Source organism: Vidua chalybeata, chromosome 9, assembly GCF_026979565.1.
Source record: "Vidua chalybeata isolate OUT-0048 chromosome 9, bVidCha1 merged haplotype, whole genome shotgun sequence".
Classification (NCBI taxonomy): Eukaryota; Metazoa; Chordata; class Aves; order Passeriformes; family Viduidae; genus Vidua; species Vidua chalybeata.
The window spans coordinates 965882-981600 of NC_071538.1; the positions used below are offsets into that span (position 1 = coordinate 965882).

At 49.1% G+C, this 15719-nt stretch overlaps 1 protein-coding gene across 9 annotated transcripts in view; it reads right to left on the reverse strand.

Annotated features, from left to right (window-relative positions):
• The window catches only part of PACS2 (phosphofurin acidic cluster sorting protein 2), a 76401-nt gene that overhangs the window by 43194 nt on the left and 17488 nt on the right, over window positions 1–15719 (reverse strand). For all 9 annotated transcript variants that reach the window (XM_053950309.1, XM_053950306.1, XM_053950305.1 and 6 more), the window contains exons 2-3: window positions 6606–6693; window positions 3500–3589 (exon numbers count right to left, since the gene is read on the reverse strand). In XM_053950309.1, the coding sequence (XP_053806284.1) occupies window positions 3500–3589; window positions 6606–6693 (178 nt within the window). The remainder of the gene's footprint in view (window positions 1–3499; window positions 3590–6605; window positions 6694–15719) is intronic.

Genomic DNA, 15719 nt, shown 5'->3' on the forward strand with positions numbered 1-15719 from the left:
GCCACAGACCCCCACACTCTTGGCAGGACACTGCCTTCCCTCCAGCACAAGGACACTTCTCAATTGGTCGTATTTTTAGTAATTAAGTCAAGAAAAAAACCCTGTCCGACTGCCAGGTTATGTTGCAAAGACATAAATCCTCCCAAGGCATGTTCCATACAAGATAATACATTTCTTTCTACACCTCCTCCAGAAAGTCCCCAGGAAGAGAAAGCTATGAAGTCAAGCAGAGACTATTAGGGAATGAGTAAGGCTAACCATAACCACGAAGGAGAAGCTGTCCAAAGGAAGAAAAGTCTTCAAGGGAAGATAAAGCAGCAGCCTGACCAGTTCTCATCCCAAGAAAAGAGGAGACTGGGATGCGTGCTCCAAATACACAACATAAATAGTACTAAGTAACCAGCAGACAGGAGAACCTAATTGCTGGGATCTCAAAGAGGACATTCCCAAGCAAAGGATGCTTCTTTTGCAGGGAAGAACTACTTTCTTTTTTTTTTTTTTTTCCCTTGGGCTATTTTGAAAATTAACTTCCTGCCCATCAAAACACTTGATAAAATCAAATAGCAAACACCACCAGAAAGCCCTGAGATATTAATTTGCAGTCCAGAGCAAGCCTGACTGCTCTGCAGGGAGCTGGGAGCAGTGGCCACCCAAACAAGAAGAATACTAATTAGCTGATTGCCCTGCAAGGGCAAGATCTACCGCTCATTTCCCAAGGTAGAGGCATTGCAGAAGAGAGGAACAACAGTCCACATAACTAAAAGACAATCTCAAAACACACAGAGCCTGTGACTCTACAGATGTGCAACATCCCTAAAGAAGGATGGAAGAAAGTTATTGGAGAGAAGGGGCAGGAGGGGCTCAAAAAGCCAGAGACACCTTTCACACCCAAATTTACCATTTCCTTGCTTCTGGGGCCCTTCTACATGTGGAAGGGTAGCAGGGAAGAGGGACTCCTTGCTCTCAGTTCACAGCATTTGAGCCACACCAAGGCTGCTTAAGTACAAACCTAGAACTGAAGTCCCAAGTCACCCTTGGTCCCCGGCCAGCTCAGTTTGAATGTGTCCAGTTTTCTGGGATTAAACCAAGCGCCTCAGGTCCATAGATGTACAAGTTTCTGTTTTTCTCAGGTGTACTGCCTGGCCACCTCTGATGAGAGGTGGTAAAAGAAGGAACAGAGAGACTGAGGCCGCTCAGCTCCTCCATTAAAAGCAAGGCCCTCCAGAAGAAAAGACGAGCTATTTGCATAGCACAGTCCAGCTTTTTTAACACCAGCCATGACTTATCAACTCTTAGAATTGCTTCAACACAAACTTGACAGCGACTGTCAATCCATGACAGAGACTGGAGAGGAAAACAGTTTGGCTCAAAACATTTGAAAGCTTTTAGAGGGAGCACCGAACACCTCAAGGCACCTCTGAGGGGTGAGAAAATGCACACACCAGAACAGTGAGAGTCAGGGCAAGACTTTTTCTGAAGCTCCAATGATACAATCTCTCCCATCTGGAAAGGTTTATTAGATTAAAGACAGGAATTAAGTGCAGAGCTCTTAATTAATGCCAGAGAACTGTGATGTTGTGCTTGGAATATGTGGGGAATTTCCCCGGGCTCTGTGAAACCCACAGAAGTGTGGGTCAGGAGAAGCAGACATTCCAGCAGGAAGGATGGTGGCAGCTCCTCTGCCTGAAGGGCTACTGCTGGTTCAGCTTTAGCCCTAGCTAGGACGGGAAGCAGGACTGGATACAGCCCTAACTCCAGCCTCAGCTGTGTAACAGAGCAGCAGGAAACTCCTCCCTTCAGTTTGAGCAGAGGCCTGCCAGACACCAGGGGCTGCTCACGGTTGTACCAGGCAGCAGAACACCCCTAGCTCAGCTCTGGCAAGGGAACACTCCGTGCAAAGGACAGCAATGTCACCCAGGAGCAGGAACTGAGCAGGCAGGTAGCACAAAGGCACAAGGGGCTGCAAATCCAGGCAGGTAGCACAAAGCCAGGTGTAAGGTGTCGAGAGCTGACCGTGCAATATGGAAACACTGACTGCTGCAAGACAACAAAACCCTACTCTGCGACACCCACATGCTTTTACTTTGCGGCCCATCACCCCTCTCAAATATATGCCAGGCACTAAATTCAGATTGTAGCTGAATTAAACTGGAAGTAGTTTTCAGCCATTGTCCAATTAAGCAGCAGTAAAAGTTGCCATAAAAATCCAGCTGTGCCATTTCAAGAATGCTTCCCAGGCCTTACTGCATCCAAGACCACCAACTCTTCCTGCAGTCAGAGAGCAGCAGCACATCTCTGCTTTAAGCTCAGTCACCTCTGCTGAAGGCTCAGTGTCACAGACACTCCTCTCTCCTGCTCTGGCTCAATTCCCAGCCCCATCAGGGGAAACAGGGTTAAAGGCAGTGCTCTGCATCCTGCTGCAGCATTGCTCTGGGCCCCAGAAAAAAAAAAAAAACAACCCAAAACACCATAATCCAAATTAATTCCAAAAAGATCTGCAGACTTGCTCCTTGCTGACACAGGACTGGCAGAGGAAGACCTTGTTTTGCAAGGCTTGTTTTACAGCTTTGCTCCCAACCATGGGAAAGCTGCAGCCACGGGATCCAGGTGTAGATATTCCTGGCATGCAGCTTGGTTATTCCTGTTCACAAAGGAGGGGATGCAATGCTGCAGTTAACCCAGCCCTCTGCTTGGGCAGCTGCAGGGTTATCATCTGTCTGCAATGAAAGCTTACCTGCTTCAGCTCCGCACAGGTCTGAGTAACAACCAGCCTCACATCACCACCTGAGCCTTTCTCCTCACCAGATCAAAGTCCTGAAGTCGAGATCTAACCCACAGTCACAAAACAAAGATAATCCAGGTATGAATGCTCTTGAGGTCTGTCTGGCTCTGCTCTACGTGTGCAGGATCCTCTCTCTCACTTTCAGCAAGCCAGCCCTTAATTTACCTTATTTCCCTGCTCAGGAGGTAGCACCAGGGCAGCAGGCTTTGAAGAAAAGAGGAACCAAAAAATGCACTTGTTCCAATTCACAGCTATTCCTGTGACTCCAGAGCTAGGAGTAACTATAAACACACTGCTCCTGCTTCCCCAAATAGTGCCTCCCTCAGCAGCTCCAAATCCGAGGCTCACCTGACTCATTCCTACTACAGCCTGACACTCCACACCACCCTCACGGCTGCCATCCTCCGCTGCCTGCTCATTAAGAAGGAAACAAAAGGCAAAAAAGAGCCAACGTGCTCTGCTTCAGCTCTTGCCACAGCTACACCTTGAAGAGCTCAGCCTGCAAAGTCTTCACGTTCCAGAAGTCTTCCCACTGTGGAAGAACACTGAAGCAGCACCCTGCTCCAGCCCCCGAGCGCCCAGAGGCGATTCAGACAAGCTGTGCTGCTGCTCACGAGGACATGCACCTCGGAGCCAGCACGCAGCCCTGCTCCCTGCAAACGAGCCCGAGGGAGCAGCTGTGCAAAGGCAGCCCAGGAGCAGCCAGTCCCAGCCTACCTGCAGCGAGAAGGTCAGCGCCAGCTCCGTCTCCACGTGTCCGCTCGGGGGCAACACGATCTCGTGGGACCGCAGGATGCGCTTGGAGCCCTGCACAGAAACAAAGTCCAACACCGGGTGAACTGCCCCGAAGCCACCTCTCACATCCCATCCCAGCCCTGTTTACTGCACACCAGGAAACGTTGTCAGGGACTACCACAGAGAAGCGAACGGATGGCTCTGACCTTGTACTTCTGTGAAATATTAATGAGATGAAAGGGAGATATTTGACTAATAAAGATTTGGGCATATTTACTGTCCTTAACTGCAACAATACAGCTTTTGTTCTGCCAAACGCCAGCATTGAAAAGCTGTGAGTCAACCCCCATCCCCGGAGTTGAAGCCCCCTATTTTCACTTCAGCCAATAGGTACAAGGCTCTTCGTCTCCTGGGTCTGGAGGCTGCAGCATCATGCTTAAATCTCCCGGCGTTAGCCATGACAAGGCTGGGCTTTTCTTTTTGTGCACACACCCCTCCCTGGGGAAAATGGGGACTTTAACATGTTCAAACAATTGCCAGTAGCTAGGGATATTAAAGAAAAAATTCACTAAGCATCTCAGTGGAGTCTGGAGATCTAATGTATCACAGGGCAACTCCAAATCAACCCTGTGTGTGGGCTGCCTTATGCTAACAGAGTTACCAGGCTATTTACTGTGTGAGCATTTCATTTCAGGGAATGTTTGAAGGAAAACTAGCAGGAAAACATGACAGACTGCTGCCTAGCAAACCCTTCTGCATTGTTCAAACACAGTGGCAAGTTTCAAAGGTCTCTGGCTCGATGTTCTGCTGAGGCTGCAGATCTGGCTTTGTCCAGACGGGCTGGTCTCCCAGAAGCACAGAACTGTAGCTCTCAAAAAAGCAGCATCTGGGAAATCAGAGACAGCCTGGGGGGAGGCGGGGAGGGTAAACACCTCCAAGCTACATCCAAGGGGAAATGTGGTCTGCCCCATCAGCCTCAAAGAGCATCAGGAGATGAGACAGCAGCAGAGCCTCGTCTACATCCCCTCCTCCCCAAAGGCAGCCCCGGCAAAGGCCATGATCTGCAGCGGGGCCTCAGCCCTGCACAGCTCCAGCTCCTCTCTGGGAACGCTGAGGTGCCTGAGCTGCAGCAGATCTGACAGCACACAACAGAGCAGGGCCAGGCACCCACGGGCTGCCCCCAGGACAAGCAGCACACGCGCAAGTGAAGCACAGCCAGCCTGGTCACCGGCGACAGCAGCAGCTGCTCCATTTGTGCAAAGCTCCTAATAGCAGCAATCTTGCTTTACTGGTTACGCAACCAAAACCTAATGAAAGACCAAATATAGTTGCTTTTAAAAGACCGCAGCAGATAAACAGAGCAACGGCTCGGGAAATACAGCTGACAACTCTTTGAACATCTCTGCTCTGGAGGCTGCAAGGAAACATGGGAGATGCAGGTAAGATGCTCTCATTAGGTCTGAATTCAGTCATCCCCTCTTGGAAGGGCTCTGGTGTCTGACAACTCGCATGCAATTCCCCACACAAAGGCAGTCATTTGACAGAGACCAGGTATTTGATGATCCAGTACCACCAGCCTCAAACAACAGCCATGTCAGAAACCTGAGCGCTGGCAAATAAAGCATCTTTGGAAAAGCCTGTCAGCATCAGCATCATAACCTGCAAGCTCTGAAGGGATTTTTAATAGCAGGGCCTGCCTGGTGTGGAGAGGACTGCTCAGGTTCCAGTGCCTGAACCCTGCAGCAACGCAGACCCCAACACATACACAAAATGGGACGTGAAAACTCCCATGTGTTAAAATTCCCTTTGGATCGTGGCTCTGGGGCAAGCTTTCACCTGCAGAAAGCGTAAGCAGCAGTAATCTGGACAGGAAAAGAAGGTCTTGCTCTAATAAAAGCTTCTGAATTCTTCAACCCAAGTCTGGCACTCTCTGGGCATAAATCAGTCTCTGACAAGCCTCAGGTGCTTACAGTGATGCATTCATCATCTAGGAGTACAAACATATGGAAAGCTTTCAGCCTTGATAAGCAGTATCTGACAGCCTGGAAACCCACAGCAGTGCTTCTTCTGAGGCTCCACAAATCCAGGTGTGTGAAGCAATTCCCTGCTTTTATGCTCTCTGCTGTGGGTGCACGAACCCCCTCCAACCTATAGGTGCACATTTTTATCCCAGCTGGACCACTCAGAGATGAGAGATACCAATTAAATCCTCAGCTATGTGTTTTTCCTCCCTGATTGCACCTTCCAAACTAGACTTTGCGTGCTTTGACACAACCAGCTCTCTGCAGGGGTTTGCCTAGCTCTTCATTTGAAAAGAAGCAGCTTTTCAGCCCAGTTAATGTTCTACTTGTAGGTCTGCTAGGCTTCTCCTCGTTAAGCATTTCAGGGTTTGCAGCGATGGGAGCACATGAGCCCAGCCGAGGCTGTGGCGCATGGTGGAACCGAGCCCCGTTCCTCCCCAGCCCGCCTCCAGGCAGAGTGACCTACATGGAGGCTCCTAATTAAATGGCACAAACATCTGCTGTAAAGTGGCTTATTTACCAGGATGACAACTGTATTTTAGGGAAAGCAATTAGTCTGTACAGCCACCCTACAAACCCACTGACAAGCTCAGCAACAGACTCGATAGCAGAGCTGCCCAGCAGCAGAGGAAGGCCCAGACTCCCCCAAACCACGACCCAGCTGCCAAGATGTTCAGCCCCAGACTGGTAAATAGAGGACCAGGCTTGGATTTAATGCCAGCTCAGGAAGAAAAGGGGACATGTGATCTGTGAAGAGCATTTTTAAATGCAGATAAGCTCATGCTGAGACATCAGTGAACAATATTCTTCGCTTACAACAGTGAAATGAGCTAGGAATGTGGGAGAAGGGCCAGAAAACAGTCTGGGACAGAAAAGGTCAGAAAAGACCCTTCTCCACACAGATCCAGAACACCCTGATGGACTTGGAAAGAAGTCTGTGGATGCAACGTGGAAGCTGCAGAAGTTGAAGAAGTCTGTGGATCCTTACGTGGAGGTAAAGCTCAGTTTGGGTACCTGCCAGTATTTTTAGTCAAACAACACAATTCATCGAACGGGGCAGTAATTACCTGCATTTTGACAGCAATGACCCCAGAAATAAGCTCCTTATCCAATTCCTTTAAGACTACCAGTTTCTTTAATGTCAAGCTGCACAACCTGCAAACAGGAACAGAAGAGAAACAGTTACAATCATGTCCGAAAAAGGAAAAGCTCTGATCAGCTTTTACACACAGCAGTATCCCAGTTTGAGGGAGAACAGGCTCCAGACACGAGCCCCACGCTAATACAGACAAAGACAGCAGAAATATTTGAGGCTTCCTTGGCTTCTCAAAACTGAATTTCTCCAACCTTTCATAAATACAAGGAGGTGGACAGGAGGTGCAGCTGTCTCTGATACAGACCCACGGCCACACGAGAGCCCCAGACAGCACTGGTCTCCACTGACCACAGCCTGGGAACCCTTGCTTTGAGTCAGACCAAAAGCTTCAGGGTCAGAGGAATTAAATTCCAGCAATATGAAAGCACAGGGTCAATCTAATTTTAAACTTGTCTACAAGACTTTCCTAGATTGTTGGCTTTTTCAGTTTCAGACTCCTGGTTCCCAAAGATCTCGCTCCCACCTCCTCTTGTCAACCCACACATTCTTCTCCTCACCCCCAAAGAAAAGTGCTAGCAAGTGGCTCAGGCAAGGGCAGGGGGAGAAAAAAAGGAAAGAGAAAAGAGAGGACTCAAGTGGTGCCCTCTGGCCCTGGTGTTCACATGCCACACATATGCAAGTAAATCACATTCTTCACCCAGGCAATGCGACATTGTTCTGGTTAAAGCTGTTTGCACTTCTGCCTCCCAGCACGGGGAGCTTGGGAGCAGATGGAATTCGGCCTCTGCAGCCCAGTTCCAGCTCTAGGTAACGGGACCATGGCACTGGTGCTGTCACAGTTTCACAGAAGATACCACCAGCTGGGGGACTTCAGAAGGCATACCCACAAACAAACTTCAGGCAAAGATAAACCTGAAGCCAAGACAGCTCAGTTTGAGGATAGCAGAGGCCAGAGAAAGTTGCCGGGCAGGCTGTAGTGACTAGACATCATCTGTCACGCTGGCCAGGAGCCAGCACTGCCTTTGTGTCAGGTCCTTACTCCATGGCATGGGCATCTCTGGCCTCTGGCACGGAATGTTAGCAGGCATCAGCATTGCTCTTCTCAAACCCACAGCCGAGCTCTTTCTCCCAGATCAAGCATAACATCAGGGCTGTTCACAGAGGGGTGAAGTCCAGCAGTAGATGGGAATGAAAGAGGAGCTGATGCTGGATTTTGGCACAAGTGTCACTGACTGAAACCTGCACTTGAACTACAGTACTTCACACTGGTGCCAGGTGCCTGACAATGCAGCACTGCAAGGCTGACTTGCACCTCCAGCACCTTTTCCACTCATTTGCTGCAATGCCTGAGGGTACACAGGATGGGCTTGGGTGCAAAACAGGAGGAGAGACGCAGCTAAGGACTCTTCCCAACAGGAGTGGGGGCAGATGTTGAAGCAAGTACTGCTGGTCTCATCCTGAAGCACCCGTGGCTCTGCCTGAACTCTGGTCTCTCACACAGGGCCAGCAGCAGGGAAGAGCCAGTCTTACGGTCTGCACTCCAGCACCTCTCCAAACGTGTCCCTGCCAGCCCCTTCTCCACCCCAGCCCAGGCCATCTGTTCTCCCTCCTCATTTGCAAAGCTCTTGTTCCTGCTAAAACCCCCCAAAAACAAGAGAAAGAGAGAACTACAAGCTCTCTCCTTTGCAGAGATCTGCATTGCAAGACAGCACAACCAGAGATGCTGCAGAAATTACAAAGAGGTAGAAAAACCAGGACAGCCTGGGCCTCTGTCCCCTCCTGTCCCCCTGCCAGCAGCTGTGTGCGCTGGACTCGGGTGAAGCTGCATCTCTCAACCTGGAGCACGGGAGAGGGTGTTGGCTTTTCCTCTGCATCCCAAATGGAACAGCAGGCACAGACAGACACACATGGCTGCTGCGGTGAAGCAGCAGCAGCAGGGCCAGGATCTGGAGGAAGGAGGCTGTGAAGCCATTTGTTTTCTTTGTAACGCTGTAGCTGGAGGACAATTGTGCTCAGCTTGCCAAAACCAGAGAGCTCCGGCCAGTCAGGTGCTGAGAGCAGAGGTAGGACAACACACTGGCGTTGTCTCAGCTGACAGGCAAGGAACAAAGGCCTTTTCTCTCCAGCCCCGAGCTCGAGGATGGAAAAGGTAGGGGAAGAAACAATGGTGTTCTCAGCACACAGAGCAGAGCACAAGGAGGGCGTTCTGTTCTCTGCTGGGCATTCCTTCAATTCATCATTTATGAGCTTTGATCAAACCCTGCGGAGCACTTGCTGCTTGGGAAAAAAAAAATTAAAAAATTAAAAGCCGTCTTTACAGTGATCAGAAAAACAAAAGCAGTTTAAAAAGACATGGGACACATCTGCTTTCTTCATCCCCCATTGCTGGGCTGCTGGTACTAAAAGGCGCTTCACACAAAAAACAATGGAATGTTTATCCTCTCCATCCGCGGGGGGCAGGGTGTGTGTGGGATGGATAAAAATCAGTTTAAATCCCATCAAATCACTCTTACCCTGAACACAATATTTCAGTCTAAATTGGCAGCTCACAAATCAAAGCAATCTTCAGAACATGTGGCAGAAAGGGGCCATACCTTACTCAAACCACAACGTAAGGCACGTGCCAAGTGTGTCCTGCCAGCAGCATGAGGATTCTGTACTACTCACAGGTACAGCAAGGATCTGTGTGCCATAACTGCCTCTGATAACAGTGCACTTATCTTTCACCAAGGTCTCACTGTACTCCCATGAAGTCTCAGGGGTCAAAACAGGCATCAGCCTCACAAGCCACTTCTATCAACAAGCCTGTTAGGTTGAACACTGGTAAGTAAAACAGAACAGACGTGGGTGAAGCTGGAAAGACATGGAGGAAGAACAAAGCTACATTTGGAAGCGTCTGATACATATAGACATCATCTCTGTCAACACAGAAAATAACCTAGAACACACAAGAGGAACTGGAGAAGCCTCAGGTCTGGAGCTGAAAGAACCTGAAGTATTTTGAAAGCCTGGGACTGCAATTCAGGAGGTGTAGAGAAATCCTTTCTTTGCATGTTTCAGCAGTGACCTACAGTTGCACAAGGAGAGCTCAGTTAGCAAAAGCACTAAGTTAGCTGAAGCGGACTTAAATAAGGACAATGGAAATCTGAGAGCCAGTATTTCCACCCTTTATTGAAGGGTCACAGTTGATCTCCCTGCCAGGAGCTCAGCTGGGTCCCAAACAGCAGCAGGAGCCTCTGTCTCCTCCGGTCCCTCACGTGCCCACATGGCAAGCAGGCACAAGGTGCTTGCCTGGTCCCATTCTCAGGTCAACAAATCATGAGACAAGCTTAATGCTACAATAAAACTCCATCTTTTTACAGCACTGCTGCAAGAGCAGAGTTTTGAAGAGAAACCTCGACCTGATCCAATGGGATCAACATGCCTTGCTAATGCAAGTTGTGCTGAGCAACTTCATCATGAGCCCTTTGCTTAAGGAGGCAGCTTTCTGCAAGAAATATAACAATTTGGTAACTGAGATGCAGCGAACGCGTCCAGAACAACCAAATGAAGTGTCGCATTCTTTACTCACTGGATGTTTTGCTTTTGTATCCCTCTGAGTAGGAAGATCAGGAAAATAAGCTCCCTCCAAGAAAAAGTCAGCCTTGCTGAATTAAATGTCTGTTTCTCCACAGGGAGCACAGTAATTGCACCGAGACCTTGTTCACGCAGAGACAGTCGAATCAACAGGAAGGAAAAATTAAAAATTAAAGACCTGCATTTTAATTAAACCCCACAGAAGTAGAGATTAATAACAGGATGCATCCACAGTTATAGGGGACTCCAAGTACAAGATGGGAGCTGGGGCAGGAAGACTGTAGTACACAGATACCCTTTGTCGAGGTTAAGAGCTGTGAAGAACTGTTCCTAGAAAAAGTGTTTCATGCCAGGAGCACTCTCCTCTGAGGTCTGAAAACCTCAATCAGCCGCTGGCTATAAGGAAGGAATTGGTTTCTGTTTGGCCACTGGACAGATTCACCTCATCCAAGTTATTTCAGCATTTCAGGACAGCAAGCAGCCTCCTAGTCCGGTGCTTTCAACGTTCACATTGAGTGTTTTGCTTCAAGCTGACTGTTTACACCCACATCAGTCCCAAAATAAGCCACAAGCCACTCGAATGAGAACTGGAGGGAGACACCCACCTACACATGCTTGCCCAGCCAAACAGAGCCATTCTGCACATAGCTACGGGGGCATCTGTGCAGGACAGGCCCGAGCCAAGAGCCCTGCACAGCATTTTGGGGAGACAGCTGCTTCAGGAAGGTACGGATGTCTGCAGCACACCAAGAGCCAGCTGCACCAGCAGCTTCTCAGGAAGAAAAGAACAGCACATGGACAAACTTGTTGCTGAACTTACATGCCAAAGGCAGGGCTCTGTATTGGCCTAGGAGCTAACTAGGGGAGAAAGCAGGGCAGAAGTACTGTCTTTTGATGACACTGACACATCAGATTTGGGCTCTGGGCAAGGGCAGCAGTAGGAGCCTCAGGAAAATGCTTCCTCACTTTCCAAAGCATATTGAGATAACTCCCTCAACATGATCTAATCCTGTTTGCATTGTCAGGGAGGCTCCTGGGCAAGGTGAACTCAAAAGAGGAGGCAGAGGTGAGGCATCCCAGTTCCTGCCATGACAGAAACATAACCTGAGTAACCTGCAAACAAACCTAATAGTCCTTCATTCACATGTCCCACTAAGCTGACCTTTAATCAGCTGTTCTGGCTATAGATCCATTTGAGTAAGGTTTAAGCAGCCAGGAAACAATTGCAGAACTAGTATTTTCATTGTTCTTGTTCTCGAGGATCTTAAAATCCTCTTCCCAGCATTCATACAGAGAATTAAGCTCTTAAGATTCTGGAGACTAAGATCTATAGAAATGCTGGAGCAAGCAGGTCTTGTTCAGCCAGGTAGGAGGATGGCAGCTTATTTTACACAACAGGTTCTACCCAGGACCTCACAAGGACACACATGTACAGCCAGCCACTATCCTTTTATAGCTGAAATACTGTCCTGCTCACTTCAAATAAATGACATATATGCCTACTCCAAGCTGAGCAAGCAAAAGGGGGTGGACATCTCAAAATTTTGCAGAATTTTTACAAGATTTTTACAAGATCCTAGAACTCCACATGGGCACATTTGCTACTTGAAGTTAATATGACCAACCAGTAAAGAACATCTGATCCAATGTAACAACTGGAAAATGCTGAGAGATGTCTTCCTTCAGTTGATAAAGACACTGCTGGCTGGCTCTAGGGGACTCACCAAGGGCACAAAAGGATAAGGGTCCCTGCAAGCCAAATCACCCTGACTCAAAAAGCAGACTTTACATATTCCATTGGCACATCTCATTTCTTAGTGTTTCAGTAATGTGGGAAGGAAAGGGCACTGCTGAGACACAGCAGTGCTGGTGGAACACACAGGTGTTATAGCCAAACCTCCACAGCTCCACACACTCTTCAGGGAGCCAAGCAGAATTTCTTGTGGCAGTTGTGTCACACACAACTGCTCTGACTACCTGGCCAAGATGTGACGTGTTCCAAGTCACACCTGCAGGAAATCAGCCTGTCTGACACCAACTGCTCACCTCCAGCTACATGCTCTGAACTGGGCTACTGAGCAGCAGCTTTCTCACCCTTTAGGAAATCATCTCAGCAAGAGCAGGGGTAGCTCTTCACACATGTGTTGGCCTCAGTTGGATCTCAGTTGGATTCCTGCACACATTGTTATACATTGGTTTCTTACTCTTCAATTTGATGATTTCAAATCCCTTTACAGGGTGACTTAAAGGAAGGAAAAAACCCAACGACTGAGGGATTCAATCTGTTTCTCAGACAGGATACAGAGTATAAACGAGTCGCTCAAAGTCGTCTGCCTACATGTTCACACCATGCTGCCTGCAAAGCCAGGCACGGACACAAATGTAGTTAAATACATCTCTCCTGGTTTGCCTCTTCCAAACAGAGCATCCAGAACAACAGGACTAGCACAGCATCCTGATACCAAAGTGAGCATCAGTGAAAGTGCCTGTGGTACCGGTGAATCAGGTTTGATCAATGTTTTCAAAGTTTTGAGGCAGTAGGAAAACACTTTATTAGCTTTAAAGAATGAAGTCAGCAAATAAGGAAAGGCTGATTCACGGTTAAGGCTCCTTTGACAGACATCAGGATGACATTTTCTGTATTACAGATGACACAAACACATTTGTTATTTGTTGTATTCATTCAGTAGTAGCTGGAGCAGCCAGAGGCACCACCAAGGAAGGAGATGGAGGCAGACCAGGCACAGCCACATCCATCAGACCAAAGGCTTGTGGCAGCTGTGGGTCTCACAAGCTTGCAGGAGACACCCATGGACTGCAATAGAGCCCAGAAATGCCAATCTCCCATTTGAGCACCTACTGAGCTTTGCCAAAACACCACTGTCAGGGAGGGGGAGCCTTTAGGATGTGGGCTGGACAAGCCATTTCTGTAGCTCGGGCCTCATTTCTCAGCTAGTCAGCAATAAAGCAAAGGCACAACCCACAAAGTTTACATGGGCCAGCCAGGGTGGAGAGCAGCTCCCACCAAACACCTCACACATTGGCAAAGAAACAGATACACAAATGAGCAAATGAATCACCGCCCTAGACCGAAAGGAGACTCAAAAAACCAAATCAGGGGGTGGGGAATGAAGAGGACAGACTTTGGCAGCCGATACAAACCCAGCAGCCCTCCAGCCACTCCCTGGCTCACACTTGCGTGCCTTCCTTATGCAACCTGCCCCAGATAGCAGTGCCTGTCACACAGCAGGCTGACCACCAGGATTGCCTATTCCAGGCATGCTACAGAGCACTCCCTGCCTGCCCACAGCCCTTCCCACCTGCCCCTGAAGCCCTCCAGGACTAGCAGGAGCCGCGTGAAGTCGCCAGCAGCTGAGAAGGACCATCGGAGCTAAAGGCTTCCTGCTATGTCCAACGCACCTCATGCGGTGGAGCAGCACATTTGCCCAGGTTTGCAGCAGCACATCTGCCCAGGTTTGCAGCAGCATCCCACTCCCAAGCTGCCAGTGCTGCAGCCGGCTGGAAGAACAAAGGCAGCACCCAGCCTTCCAGCACACACCCAAGGGAATCCTCCCTGTGGCAGCCAGCTCTGGTACAGGCACCGTCAGCGAGATGAAAGGGTTAAAAAAAGTGCCTCAAGGTTTTCTCCAGCACCTGCCTTGCCCGGATAAGCCTCACTCTCCTCCCCTATCCACGCCTCAACCCTGAGCACAGCATCCCCAAACACAGCAGCAGCAGCGGGCTGGGAGCTGGAACATCTCCACAGCAACTGGGGCTGTCACAGCCGCACGTCAGCGACTTTTCCGCAGCCGTGCGACAAACAGAGCGGCCCCTCCGACACACGGCTCGTTGCTGCTCGCTCCCTCCCGAGCAGCCTGATGGCAAAGCCTCCCTCAGTGCTGCGGCAAGAACGCTGTCCTCCGAACAAGCACTGCCCCAGCAGCTCCCCTCCGCAGGCTGGCATTCTGTTTTTTGTTCCCACTGCTGAACAGCCCACAGCAAGGGCCCACTGTGCTCCGCACGCTCCTGTTCCCCACCTGCTACCTGGGGAGACAGCACAGGCCCAGTCACAGCACACTGCCCCCAAGGCCCACAGATCTTTAGAGAAAAAGGATTCTGCCTCAAACATTCTGGTTTTCCCCTTTGCCTGTAAATCAGCCATCAAGAGGAAAAAACGATGCCGAGAGAAGGCTGGACTTCAGGCTCACGTCAGAAGAGCTCGTAAAGAAGGCTCAGTTCTGCTCGGGTTGTCCGTCATTGTGATCTCTTCAGCAGAAAAAAGTAGGACTAGGAAGCCTCCAGCTAGGAAAGCAGTCAAGGAAAAACAGATGGCTTCTTGGTGTAGCCAAAGCTGAACTTGCTCTCAGGGCATGAACAGTGTGCCATCTCTCTGCCTAATTTCTCTCCACTTCAAATAGCTCCCACAACATCACCTGACAGAGGTGAGCTGAACAACCTGTCACCCCAGGGACCAGACTGGCTCACACCATGGGTCACATCAAATTACTTCTCACTCAGCCATCCAAGAACAATTCCAAGCTGACTAGCAAGTCAGGCACATGGCCCTCCCACTCAAAGCCAGGATCCTGATGTCATGTAATTCTTCAGACTTGGTGCTCCTTTGGAAGACAACCACATTACACTGTTTCAAATAAACAGACTGTCTGCAAACTGGTGTAGGAGTTTTTTAAAATGAATTTTGGGGGTGGGTTTTATGGTTGGTTTTGAACTTGATTTTTCCTTTGCTGACCCATCTGAACCCAAGGCAGCAAAGCTAGGGCAGGTGGATCATTCCTAACCACTTTCTGTAACCTTGATTTAAACCAGCTGTATCAAGTACCAGTGAAGAGGCTTTTGTTTGTGAACTTTGCCATGTGGCCCAACATATACAAGCTGGGAGAACCACACAGCCATAATTTAGAAATGCTGTTTTCTTTACTGAGAACTCAGTGTCCTGTAAGAGTAAAGGCAGAGCAGCTAGCAGCAGTGAAATCCATTGTGAACTTTGATGGTACGTTTGGTATTAGCCAGCACAGCAATCAAATATGCAAAGCATGCTGCCGGCGGGCTTGCTTTCAGGCTAGGAGAACACTTCACAGATCCCAGTGCCATTCCCATTGCAGAGAGCCTGCCACTCTTGGCCTTCTTTCAGACAGGCATGTGCAGCCAGCCATCCCAACGCCTCTCAGAGTCAATGCTCTGCATTATTCCTTCAACTGCCCCATGTTTAATGCTGCCTCCCTTCTCCCCTGACTCCAGAGATGAATGGTCTGACAATCAAAGAGGTATCAAAATTAGTTACTGAAGTTTCAAACATAATTGCTTTGCACAATTCCCAATGTGCCTAAAATACAGGAGAACTATTTAGCGCCCCAAAATATGATTTCTCTCCAGTGTGCAAAAATACAGAACAACTTGAACAACAGGGAAGGAGGCAGGAGAACTGAAACTCTAAACCCCAACATCTTCAACAGCAGATCAAGAAGGAAGGCCAGGAGAAAGACCAGCT